General features: G+C 39.0%; 1 protein-coding gene and 1 long non-coding RNA gene across 6 annotated transcripts in view; one reads left to right on the top strand and one right to left on the bottom strand.

Moving 5' to 3' along the window:
* DCLRE1A (DNA cross-link repair 1A) overlaps positions 1-2,268 on the top strand; it is an 18,108-nt gene extending 15,840 nt beyond the window's left edge. For all 5 annotated transcript variants that reach the window (XM_013983742.2, XM_001926859.4, XM_013983744.2 and 2 more), the window contains exons 9-10: positions 297-438; positions 1,707-2,268. In XM_013983742.2, coding sequence (XP_013839196.1) covers positions 297-438; positions 1,707-1,867 — 303 coding nt within the window. In that variant the 3' untranslated portion in view covers positions 1,868-2,268. The remainder of the gene's footprint in view (positions 1-296; positions 439-1,706) is intronic.
* Positions 1-12,380, bottom strand: part of LOC110256760 — a 16,645-nt gene extending 4,265 nt beyond the window's left edge. Inside the window, exon 1 of the long non-coding RNA XR_002338706.1 lies at positions 12,096-12,380. This is a non-coding gene — a long non-coding RNA (uncharacterized LOC110256760). The remainder of the gene's footprint in view (positions 1-12,095) is intronic.

Below are 12,380 nucleotides of genomic sequence, written 5' to 3'. Positions count from 1 at the left end.
AACTTAAAATTTGGGGAAGGCGGAAATTGGTTAACAAATATGACTGTTTAATGGTATGTATACAAGTTAATAAAAGGTCATTATTTGATGCCAAAGAGAAATCAAAGTGTTATTAGTAAGTAAAAGGGAAAAGATTTTTTTTTTATTGGAAACATGTCGCTAGGTTTGCCAGGTTAATGCTCACCAAGTGAAAACTTCCCATGACTGTGCCAATGTAACATTGTAATCATTCTGTTTTACTCCACATAACCCACCTTCACTGACCATTAAATAAATATCCTGTTTCTATTTAACAGGGTTTACAGAATCATCTGAAGAAGTTTGGTGGGAAATACAATCAGATTTTGGCTTTTCGACCTACAGGATGGACGCATTCTAATAAGTTAACTAGCATAGCAGATGTTCTTCCCCAGACCAAGGGAAACATTTCAATATATGGTATAGTTATTCAGTTTTTTTTTACTCTCAATGTTTGTGATTACATTTTGTTAAAAAGTAGTAAAATTAAGATCCAAGAAAAAAGAGGCCCCAGAGAATCTTTAAGCGTTTCAGATTGCTCCACCTACTCCAAACCTGTATCTTTAGTACATTGTACACTCTTATAAAGCAGTGTGACTCTAGCACATGGATGTGGACTAACGCAGACCCTTTAATCTGTGTGCTCAATGGTATGTACAGGAGATGGTGGAACTACCTGAAAGGAAGGGTAGTGCCATTGTGTCCTGGAAGTTTAACTGCTGCTGAGAGCAGGAAGACCATGGATTAGATGTGATGACAGCAAGAATTACAGGCTCGGAGTTCCCTTCGTGGCGCAGTGGTTAACGAATCCGACTAGGAACCATGAGGTTGCAGGTTCGATCCCTGGCCTTGCTCAGTGGGTTAACGATCCGGTGTTGCCGTGAGCTGTGGTGTAGGTTGCAGACACAGCTCAGATCCTGTGTTGCTGTGGCTCTGGCGTAGGCCGGTGGCTACAGCTCCGATTCGACCCCTAGCCTGGGAACCTCCATATGCCATGGGAGCGGCCCAAGAAATAGCTAAAAAAAAAAAAAAGAATTACAGGCTCAACTCTAATTTTTTCCTCTCTCGGAAGAGGTTTACCATTGTCCTTAGAAACTGGCTCCTTATAATAATGGCTGTTGGCAACATTTTTGGACCCTAGTTTACTCAAAACAGGACTCTTTCTCCCTTTCTCTGTGATTCTTGATCTTCAGTAAAAAAAGCTAAAGGAATTTTTAGTACTTAATTGTTTTTTCCTTTTTATGTGTGCAAAAGCTTGGGGATTGGAATCAACTACTTGGCAGAAATCAAGAGTTGCCTGCTTATTACTCTTGAAATTTTACTCCTGTTTCTTCCAGAATATTCCTGAAATCAACAGCTGAGCAAAGTGCTTAAAGGGGAAGAATTGTTTAAAAAGAAAAACCTAATTATCAATAAGAGTCTATAGAAATACATATTATTGTCTACCTAGAAAAGTAATAAATTTTGTAATGTTCAAAAGTTTTTGTATCATTTTAATATTTTAATCTTTATTATTTGTAGAAATACTAGCAAATTTTCTTACCAGGAAAAAGCACCAAGGAGTGTTTGGTAAAAAAAAAAAAAAAATCTCTAGACTGCTTTCCTTTTCTCTTATGTTTTATTTTGAGCTAGTAATTTTTTTTTTTTACTAATTTGATTTTTAATAGGCAATATCTTTTGTGTCACAGGGATTCCTTATAGTGAACACAGCAGCTACCCAGAGATGAAACGTTTCGTTCAGTGGCTGAAGCCGCGGATAATCATACCTACTGTGAACGTTGGCACTGTGAAATCTAGGAGAACGATGGAGAAATATTTTAAAGAGTGGCAATTGGAAGCTGGATGTTGATGTTACCTCAGTAGTTAAGTAACTCAGGTCTAACTTAGTAGTTAAATCTTTAGTGATATGAAATACCTGTATGAAACTCATACAGCTTATTTTCTCATTTATGTTTGAATAACATGTTTATGGTCCAGAGTGTCTGTCAGCATCATCAGTAATTGAGACTGATCTCCCTGGTACTCTTGGTTCTTGCCCTTCCCTATGGAGGCAGCTGTAGTCTGCATCCAGCCTTAGGAGGGGAAATAAGGGCAGGTATCAAAGGATTCATGATAATGAATAAACTAGATTGAAAGCATTATATGTAAGTAAGTGTGCATCTTTAAAATTATTTAATATGGAGCATATTTTTTATGAGATGAAACTTTTATATGATATATATACTAAATAAAAGTTAATTTTAAATTTGCTATAGTGTCCTTTTGTTTTTAGAATTTATAACTGACTTTTCTGCAATTTTATAAAATTTCAGTGAGAATAATTCAACATTTGACTCTGAAGGAGATGATTCAAAGAGCCTAGATGATTACCCAATAAAGAATGGAGGAAAGTTTGCATGAGTAATGTTTATCTAGACTGTTTACTCAAGACATCCGATAATAAAAAGTTTAGATTGCAATGGTTTTGCTTAGAGTGAGGTTATATAACTTATTAATGAATCTTGATCTCTCCAACAGAGATTAAGTAACTGATCCAAAATGAAAATTTGGAGTAATGCATGCTAAAAATGTTTTATGGGGTTTGTATAAGGAAATGGCATTGCCTCTAACAGTGAAATTAATTTAGGGATTTCTTCGTAAAATTTTTAACGGAAAATTATGTTCAGTAACAATTTCAGTCACCAGTTGGATAATATTCTCCATAAACTTTATTTTCATAAGCTTGGATTGTACGTTGTTATAGAGATAGGTTATAATAAACCTTTACTTTTCTTAAAGGTTACAGGGACCACATTTGGGGAGGAAAAGCTTCTGGGGCACAGTAGCAATAAGTCCAGCATAACTGTTTGCAGTTGCCTCAATTACATATTTAAAATATTTTGACTTATTTGGGCTTGGTGTTTTAAACTTCTTATAAGTTATCAATTACAAGTTATAATTAGTAAAACCGTATATAATCTGCAATGTAAGTATTTTTAATGTAAAGGAGATTTTTATTATTTGACTAATAGTTTTTTCTTAGAATTGTCATTTTTTGGAGTTCCCATCGTGGCGCAGTGGTTAACAAATCTGACTAGGAACCATGAGGTTGTGGGTTCGGTCCCTGGCCTTGCTCAGTGGGTTAAGGATCCGGCATTGCCATGAGCTGTGGTGTAGGTTGCAGATGCGGCATGGATCCCGTGTGGCTGTGGCTCTGGTGTAGGCCGGTGGCTACAGCTCCGATTGGACCCCTAGCCTGGGAACCTCCATATGCCGTGGGAGCGGCCCTAAAAAAATGGCAAAAAAAAAAAAAAAAAAAAAAAGACAAAAAAAAAGAAAAAAGAATTGTCATTTTTTCATTGATAAAAGTATGTTTCATGATTTTGAATGTTTTTCTTTGGAAACCTAGGCGTGTTATTTAAGAACACCCTCAGCCTTTTTATTTTTGAACGCAAAAACATCTTTGAATACAAATAGCACCATTTATGGCAGCTTGAAATGATTTTGGGTTGCTGTTATTGTTGCAAAATAGGCAAAATCTCATTTAGGGGCCATCCCAAATAGTTTTATAAATAAGTCACAATCACAACAAAACTTATCTAAGCTCTGTTGAGCGCTGTATATGAAATTCTTGGCTCCAATAACCTAACACTTTGGCAAGTAAAATATTTCAGTTTTAGGCATACCCGCTGTGGTGTTAAGAAGCCAACTATAGGGAGTTCCCATCGTGGCTCAGGGGGTTAAGAACCTGACGCTATCTAGCTGAGGATGTAGGTTCCATCCCCGGCTTCACTCAGTAGGTTAAGGATCCAGCGTTGCCAGAAGCTGAGGCATAGATCACAGATGCAGCTCAAATCCTGTGTTGTGGCTGTGACATAGGCCTGCCCCTGCAGCTGCAGGTCTGATTTGACCCCTAGCCTGGAACTTCCATATACTACAGGTGTGGCCATAAAAAGGGAAAAAAAAAAAAGGTTCATAAGACTCCAACTGCTGCAGCTCGAGTCCCTTTGGAGGTGTGGGTTTGATCTCTGGCCTGTGGCAGTGGGTTATCAAGGACCCAGCATTGCCACAGCTGTGGCGTAGGTCACAGCTGTGGCTGGCATTCAGTCCCCGGCCCAGGAACCTCCATATGCCACTAGTGAGGCCATTTAAAAAATAATAATAATAAAAAATAAAGCAAAATGAAAGAAATCTGGGAATTTCCGTCATAGCTTAGCGGTAACGAACCTGACTAGGATCCATGAGGATGCAGGTTCAATTCCTGGCCTTGCTCAGTGGGTTAAGGATCCGGCGTTGCCCATGGGCTGCAGTGTAGATTACAGATGCAGCTCAGATCTTGCACTGCTGTGGCTGTGGTGTAGGCCAGCACCTGTACCTCCGATTTGACCCCTAGCCTGAGAACTTGCATATGCCACAGGCGCAGGCCTGAAAACAAAACCAAAAAAAAGAGCAAATCTATCATTGACCCAATAATTGGATGGCACTCTTGAGCATCCTAAGAAATATGTGTAGGGATGAAGAAGTGGAATTAAGCCAGCACAGGGGGAAATGCTTTATTATACATACACATATTTGGAACTTTTCAGAAAGTTCTTTCACACTCTTCTCTGACATTGAACATTGAATTACCAGATGCAGTGACACTTGACAGGCTGTTTTCAAGTTTTCATGACTTTGATTTGATAGGCATTTGATGTCAGTGCCTTTTATTTCTAAGTTGTCATTTATTCTGTATTTATTAATGTACTTAAATATAAAACTAGTTTTCAGAAAAACTAAATGTTTGCTTTCTTTAACTCTGGCATTGCATTCTTGTGAATGAAATGCATTCAGAATTTCTTTATGTGGTTCTGAGTAACCACCCATAACTAGACTAGGGAACTTCAAGTGCTAATACTCAACATTATCTGTCTTGAAAATATTGCCTTGTAACTTTTTTGGTTGTTTTACTACTATTCATTCATTCCATTCATGTGGTAATGCTTTTAGAAAAATTCCAAATAGAAAATTATTTAGTCAGCAAAATCATAAGTTAATGGTTATAGATGATAGTGGGATAGTTTGGATATAAGAACTGTTTCAAGTCTGAATCGTTGGAAGCTTTTAACTTGGTAATAATTTTAATACACTAATTATAATTCATCTTTCCCTAAGTATCTACCCTTTCTCCGGAAAGTAGACATACGCTCTTTGCTTGGGAACTCAATGCCTATGATTTCACGGTTCTATTTTTGATAAGCCTAAAGTAATTTATAAAACACTTGTTATGGAGTATGCCACATACAACACCAAGTGTAACACAAAATTATTCTTCTCTTAAACAATCACAGATGGGCAAGAACTAGGGTGAGAGATGCCTAGGATGCAAAATCTAAAAGTCCCTTTTGGGAATTCCTATCATGGTTCAGTGGTTAACAAACCCGACTAGTAACCATGAGGATGTGGGTTCAATCCCTGGCCTCGCTCAATGGGTTAAGGATCTGGTGTTGCCAGGAGCTCTGTTGTAGGTTGCAGATGCAGCTCAAATCCCACATTGCTGTGGCTGTGGTGTAGGTCGGCAGCTGTAGGTCCGATTAGACCCCTAGCCTGGGAACCTTCATGTGCCGAGGTGCGGCCTTAAAAAGACAAAAAAAAAGTCCTTTTGGAGTTCCTATTGTGGTTCAGCAGGTTAAGACCCCAACTCATATCCATGAGAATGTGAGTTCGATCCCTGACCTTGCTTAATGGGCTAAGGATCTGGCGTTGCCACAAGCCGTAGTGTAGATTGGATTGGCATTGCTGTGGTTGTGGTGAAGGCCAGCGGCTGCAATTCCTATTCAACCCCTAGCCCCAGGACCTCCATATGCTGCAGGTGTGGCCCTAAAAGGAAAAAAGAAAAAAAGTCCTTTTTTAAGGCTAACCCTGCACTTGCCTGACCCTGAGAGTGATGCAAGCTCTACACGAGGAAATCTCTCTTTGCCCCACCCCAGTCCCAGGCCCTGATCCTTAGCATCTAATTCTGGTTTTTGGCTGTTTTGGTGAATCCAAAAATGGTTTTCTAAATAGAATATTGTTAAGCTTTGTTTTTAATATCCACTGAAACATAAATATTGTAATCTGAATTTAGAGGAATACATTTTCAATAATCTCCAGATTCATCGATTGAGAGCTAGTGAGACCAGCCCCCAAACCAGATTCCCTTGAAATCCTTTCCCCAGGGTATTGTCAGCGCTTCCAAGGCAGGGCCCATATCTGACTCATTTTATGATCTAGTACCTTTGTCAGTGTCTGGTCTGGTCCAGAGCCAGTTCTAACAGGTGGTAAATGCTTGAATGAATCTTGAATAAACAGTGAAAAATCCATCTATGTTCTAAGAACTTGACTTCTAAAATGCTTTTATGCATTTTCCTTAGGTGAAAATAGTTTGATTCCAGAAGAACTGCTAAAAATAAAAATATATTGAAACAATTCAGTTGATTGTTTTCATATGGTAAAATGTCTGTTACTTCAGTGTAGGAATAATTTAGAGAATTAACCTTTTTTTAAATCAAACTCTCCACTTTAGTTTGTCACAAAGTTAGTCATTGAGCATTTGATTCCTCCCTCCTGGGACTTACAGTCTATCCATCAGCATTATTAGTTGATTAACTGCTATGTGCCCCCCCCAACAGTATTCTTGGTGTGGTGGGAAAATCAAGATAAGAATAATTCAGCCTAACAGGGATGTATTGACTGGTTACTCTGTATGGGGTGAAGGAATGCAAATATCTTCTTTGTTTGGGGATTCATACATACATAGTCTCAAACATCAGAGAATTCATTTTAGGAGAAAAAGGCATGTCCTCAGGCGCTGTGTAAGTCCAGCTGTGATGAGTGGTTTAAAGCTAAAGTGCCATGGGGACATTTAGGGAGAAATTAATTCTGATAAGGAAGAGTCCATAGAGAAAGATGACTTTTGTGCACAGTTCTTAAAAGATTAACAGACTTTTCTTAGACTGGAGAGACATCTAAGAGCAGAGTCCTGGAGGTGGGACAGTATAAAGTGTGGAAGAGGAGCTTGCAGCAATAGGTGTGTTGTGTGAGAAGGTCAGGCTAGAAAGGACAGGTGGCGGAATGGCCGAGAGCTCTGCTAGCCATACTCAGGAGCTTGGAAGTTATTCCCAAGAAAATTGAGAACTCTTCAAGACCGGGGGGCAGTCAGCATATGCTTATGTGTTGGAGATGAAGTAAAAGTGAGCTAGATACTGATATACACACACATACACATGCATATGTGAACAATATATACAGCTTGACAGGAGACCAGCGCTAAGCCTTGAATCTTGAGAAACATTATAATTAGGGGGCATCTGAGGTGTTGACATTCAAGACAAGATCCTTGCCTTTGAGGAGTTTAGCATTTCCATGGGGGCTGGATAAAAGCTAACATAGGTAAAACAGTTGAGAGAAATTTGTGTGGTTTTTATATCTTGAGAAAGAAGAGATTGGGGTAGGTTTGAGTTATAGGAGCTAGTTGATGAAATAGGATACACGTGAAACTAATTTGGAAATAAAACAGGGAGTTTCCATTGTGGCACAGCGGAAATGAATCCAACTGAGAACCATGAGGTTGCAGGTTCAATCCCTGGCCTCATTCAGTGGGTTGAGGATCCGGCATTGCTGTGAGCTCCAGTGTAGGTTGTAGATGTAGCTGAGATCTGGCGTTGCTGTGGCTGTGGCGTAGGACGGCAGCTGTATTTCTGATTGGGACCCCTAGCCTGGGGACCTCCATATGTAGCAGGTGCAGCCCTAAAAAGACCAAAAAAAAAAAAAAAAAAAAAGGAAACAAAACGGTATGTAAACAATTCGTGAGCAATCAATTGAACCGGCTTTAAGAATCTCATTTAATTTATTTAAATTATTTATGTTTGTTTTCTTTTTAGGGCCCCACTTGAAGCATATGAAAGTTCCCAGGCTAGGGGTTGAATCAGAGCTACAGCTGCCAGCCTACAGCACAGCCACAGTTGTATCTGCTACCTACCCAACAGCTCACTGCAACCCTGGATCCTCAACCCACTGAGCGAGGCTAAGGATTGAACCCACATCCTCATGGATACTGGTCAGATACACTTCCATTGTGCTACAACAGAAACTCCCGAAACTCATTTAAATCTAACTTGGTTTATGTAAGTGCTGCTCTTATGTCTGGGACTGCATTTTGTGGTTTAAATCCTTATAAAGCTATTGTAGATTACAGAGGGATTTTAAAACATCTAGGAACACCATTTGCTTTGTCCTAAATATGATAGATTTTTTTTTCAATGAGAAAAGAAGTTTCCTAAAGTCACATTGCATTATCTGCATAAGCCCTTCTGCATTTCAAAATGGAAAGCAAGGAGCTTAAGATCATAAAATGGCATCAAAGGAAAGCTTTAATACACTATTAGATAACGTTATTAAACTGCTTTTTAAAGTTTGTTTGAAACAACTGTTGTGGACTTCCTGCTGAGGCTCTGAGCTCTGATTATATATCACATGGGATAAGCAGATAAAACTGTAAATGAACTAAAAGCAACAGTGTCTGGAAGGGGAATAAAGGCCAAATACCCTTGTTTGCTAAAAAAAATTTTTTTTGGTGTTTTTTATCCACAGAAGGAGTGCTAAACTTTTGCTTCATTTTTTAGGTTTTATTGTGTTTTATATTTTATTTTTATCTTATTTTTATATTTTTATTGAGTTTTATTTTATTCACATACCCTATCATGCACCCATTTAAAGCATGCAATTCAGTCGGTTTTGGTATATTTACAGAGTTGTGCCACTGTCACCACAATCAATTTTAGATTATTTTTATCACCCCCAAAGAAATCCCATATCTATTAGCAGTTACTCCCCACGCCTTTCCAACCCACCCCTTCATCCTAGGCAACATCTAATTCTTCTATCTCTATAGATTTACCTATTTTGAACATTTCATATAAATGGACTATAATACATGGTCTTTTGTTATTGACTTTTTTGGCTTAATGAACCTCGAAGATTCATCCATGTTGTAGCATGTATTGGCATGCCCTTTTCACAGCCAAATAATATTCCATTGTTTGAAAAGACCACATTTTGTCCGTCCATTTATCTATTAGTGGATATGTGGGTTATTTCTACATTTTGGCTATTAAGAATAATACTGCCATTTACATTTTGTACAAGTTTTTGTGTGAACATACATACTCATTTCTCTTGGGTATATACCTAGAAGTGGAATTTCTGGGTCATATGGCACCTCTGTTTAAACCTTTTGAGGAACTCCAAAATTGTTTTCCAGAGTGCTTCACCATTTTCCACTCCCACCAACAGTGTATGAGGGTCCCAATGTCTTCACATCCTCACCAACTCTTGTTATTGTCTCTGTTTTTGATTCCAGCATCTTGGTGGGTATGAAGTGGTATCTGGCCCTAGTTTTTATTGGCATTCCCCTAATGATTTATGGTGTTGATCATCTTTGAAGTAACTCTGTCTTGAAAAGTACACTGTACAGAAAGCTCAATTAAATGGTTGGTTCTAAAAGGTATTATTTAAGCCTAAACAAAATAGTCAGTTTTATAGACTTTGGCATTGATTTGCTAGAAGATGATGATGTTTAATAATGACAGGTCTATAATTTGGGTCCAATGAGAAATATCTGAATTAATAACAAGATAAATTTAAAATGTGTAACAGCATTCCAGGTGTCACGAAGTGGTTATATACAATCAGGTAACAAAGACTTACTGCCTGAACTTGCAGAAAGGAAGTAAAATGATCTTCGCAATTATAAGCTGGAAAGGAAGACTTAAGATAGGAAGATTTAAAATATCATGGTGATAACAGCGGCTGACCTTGAATAAGCAACGCAATTTATAAACAATGTTGATGTGACTGTGTAAACGGAAATCTTTCTCCAGTTTTTAAAGTTTAAAATCGCAGCATGCTATTTAAGATCTTTTGTGAAGGCTAGATAATGAAATAAATTATTTATTTGGGTCTTGTTTAGTCTTTAATCCTATAATTATATAACTCCTGGTTAACATCCAGAGTTTTTTCAAGTATATTAAAAGCGTAGTGTTTTAAACAGCTGAGCTATTCACATGTCCTGAGAATAGACCATCCGCCAAGAAACTTATCTTTTTGTTTCAAAGCTGTTGACTTTTATATAAAAACTCTTCACTTATTCCAGGTTGTGTCCTAGTAATTTATTCATAGGTATTAAAATTTTTAACAAGTTTCTGACAAAGAACAGGAAAGATAAGTCAGGAGTCATGAGAAGGTCAGCCTGAAGTTCTTTTTGTCACCATTTGAAATCCCCAGAGAAAACAGATGGATTTGGGTGCATTACCTTTGCTGTGCCAAATAAACAATTGAGGAAAATGTTAACTATCCATTTGCTACATGTCTGTGTCTAGGCTAGAAGTGGTGCTTGATCTTAACAATGCTAGTGTTTCCAGATGCTCAATATTGATGGTAGAAGCTTGAAAATTGTTTAACACGTGGCATGAAAAAGTTTATTTGAATCCTCATTGGATGACTTAGTTTATTCACTGAGGAGACTTTTCCTGGGGAGTTCCTTAGTGGCTCAGGGGGTTAAGGATCTGGTGTTGTCACTTGCCATGGCTTTGGTTACTACTGTGGCACAGGTTCCATCCTAGGCCCAGGAACTTCCACGTGCCGTAGGTGGGGCCAAAAAAAAAAAAAAAGGACACATTTACCAGATGCGCTAATTGTGTGTAAGACACTTCGCTAGGCAGAGGAAGGGGCTTGGATTCCTTAGGGAGGTTTGCAGGGACCAAGTGACATTTAAAGTGGATTTTAAACATGAGTACATCTGGGATACTCACAAAAGGTAAAAGCTCCAAGTGGTAATTACATCTGAAAAAAAAAAAAATCAAAGATGATTGGGAGTAAAATTTCCACCCAAGGAAGAGGTGGGTAGGAGAGTTTCCTGGTGGTCTAGTGGTTAGGATTTAACATTTTCACTGCCTGGAGTTCCCACTGTGGCTCAGTAGAAACACATGTGATTAGTGTCCATGAGGATGCAGGTTCGATCCCTGGCCTGGCTCAGTAGGTTAAGGATCCAGCGTTTACTTCTTTGGGCTGTCGTGTAGGTTGCAGACATGGCTCAGATCTGGCTTTGCTCTGGCTGTAGGTAGGCTGGCAGCTACAGCTCCGATTCCACCCCTTGCCTGGAAACCTCCAAAGTGCGCCTCCCCCAAGACAAAACAAACAAACAAGCAAGCAAAATGCTTTCACCACTGAGGCCCTGGTTCAATCTGTGGTCTGGAAACTGAGATCCCACTTCAAGGGATCTCATGCTGTGGGGTGAGAGGTGGGGGGAGGTGGGTAGCATCCATATCGCCAGGAAACATGTAGGTGTCCACGAAAGGAGTAGAGTCAATGAACTGAACCATTCAAAAACAACCAAAAACACTGAGATACCTGCCCTTGCGAGGCTCACAAAACATACAAAGTAAATGGGAAGTCATAATACATTATGGGGGAAATAGGATGGTGTGGGCAGAGGCAGTGAGGAGTCTCTGAAGTGTGTTGAGCAGAGATGGTGTGATAAGATTGGTGTTAGCCAGCTTTCTCTCCCTGAATTGTAGAAATGGTTTGGAAAGGCAAGCCTGGAATCAGAGAAATGATGTAGGAAGCAGTTGAAGCAATCATCCTGAAAGATGAGGATTCAAAAGAATAATCCCATCAAGAGGTGAGAGATTTCTGGAAGACATAAAAAAGTAAACTGGACAGAATAGATGATAGAGGGGATGATAGAGCCTTTGGAATGAATTGAAGCTGTGTATTTCTTTGCATTTAGGTAAAATTGTGTAAGTGAAAAACAGACGATGTTACTGACATGAGGCAAACTAAAAGCTATACAGGAAAGAAAATGGAACCACAGGTAGACTAATGGGTTCTGCCTGCAGAGAACAGTATTTACAGATCATGATGATGTAAACAGCGATTAATGATGTAGTCAAAATCAGTGATTTCATGCTATTACGGAATGGGAAAGGGGGAAGATGGGAGAGAGAATGGCTAAATCAGTCCCGGCTGAAAACTCTCCAGTGGGTTCCAACTGCAATTAGAATAAAAATGAAATTCCTTACCGTGGTTTAAAAATCCTCACGTGGCCTCGTCCCCGTCTGCATCCCTGAACCCACATCCTCTTTAACCATCGCTGAGTGACGCTGGCCTTCTTTCTCTTCTTTAAACAAGGTCTCTCCCTCCTCAGAGCCTTTGCTCTTGATCTTTTCCTGTGTGTAAAATGTCCTTTAGTTAGAAAATAAATTGGCCCCTGTTACCCCCTCTCTTCTTCCCCAGGAATAGAATTTTAGCTCAGTGCACAGATGCCCGGAATAGAAACAGCATCTCCAGTTTCTCTTGCAGCTCGC

The sequence above is a fragment of the Sus scrofa genome, chromosome 14 (assembly GCF_000003025.6).
Source record: "Sus scrofa isolate TJ Tabasco breed Duroc chromosome 14, Sscrofa11.1, whole genome shotgun sequence".
In the NCBI taxonomy this organism is placed as follows: domain Eukaryota; kingdom Metazoa; phylum Chordata; class Mammalia; order Artiodactyla; family Suidae; genus Sus; species Sus scrofa.
The sequence above is the reverse complement of the archived record's forward strand: the minus strand, read 5'-3'. Positions and strand labels throughout refer to the sequence as shown.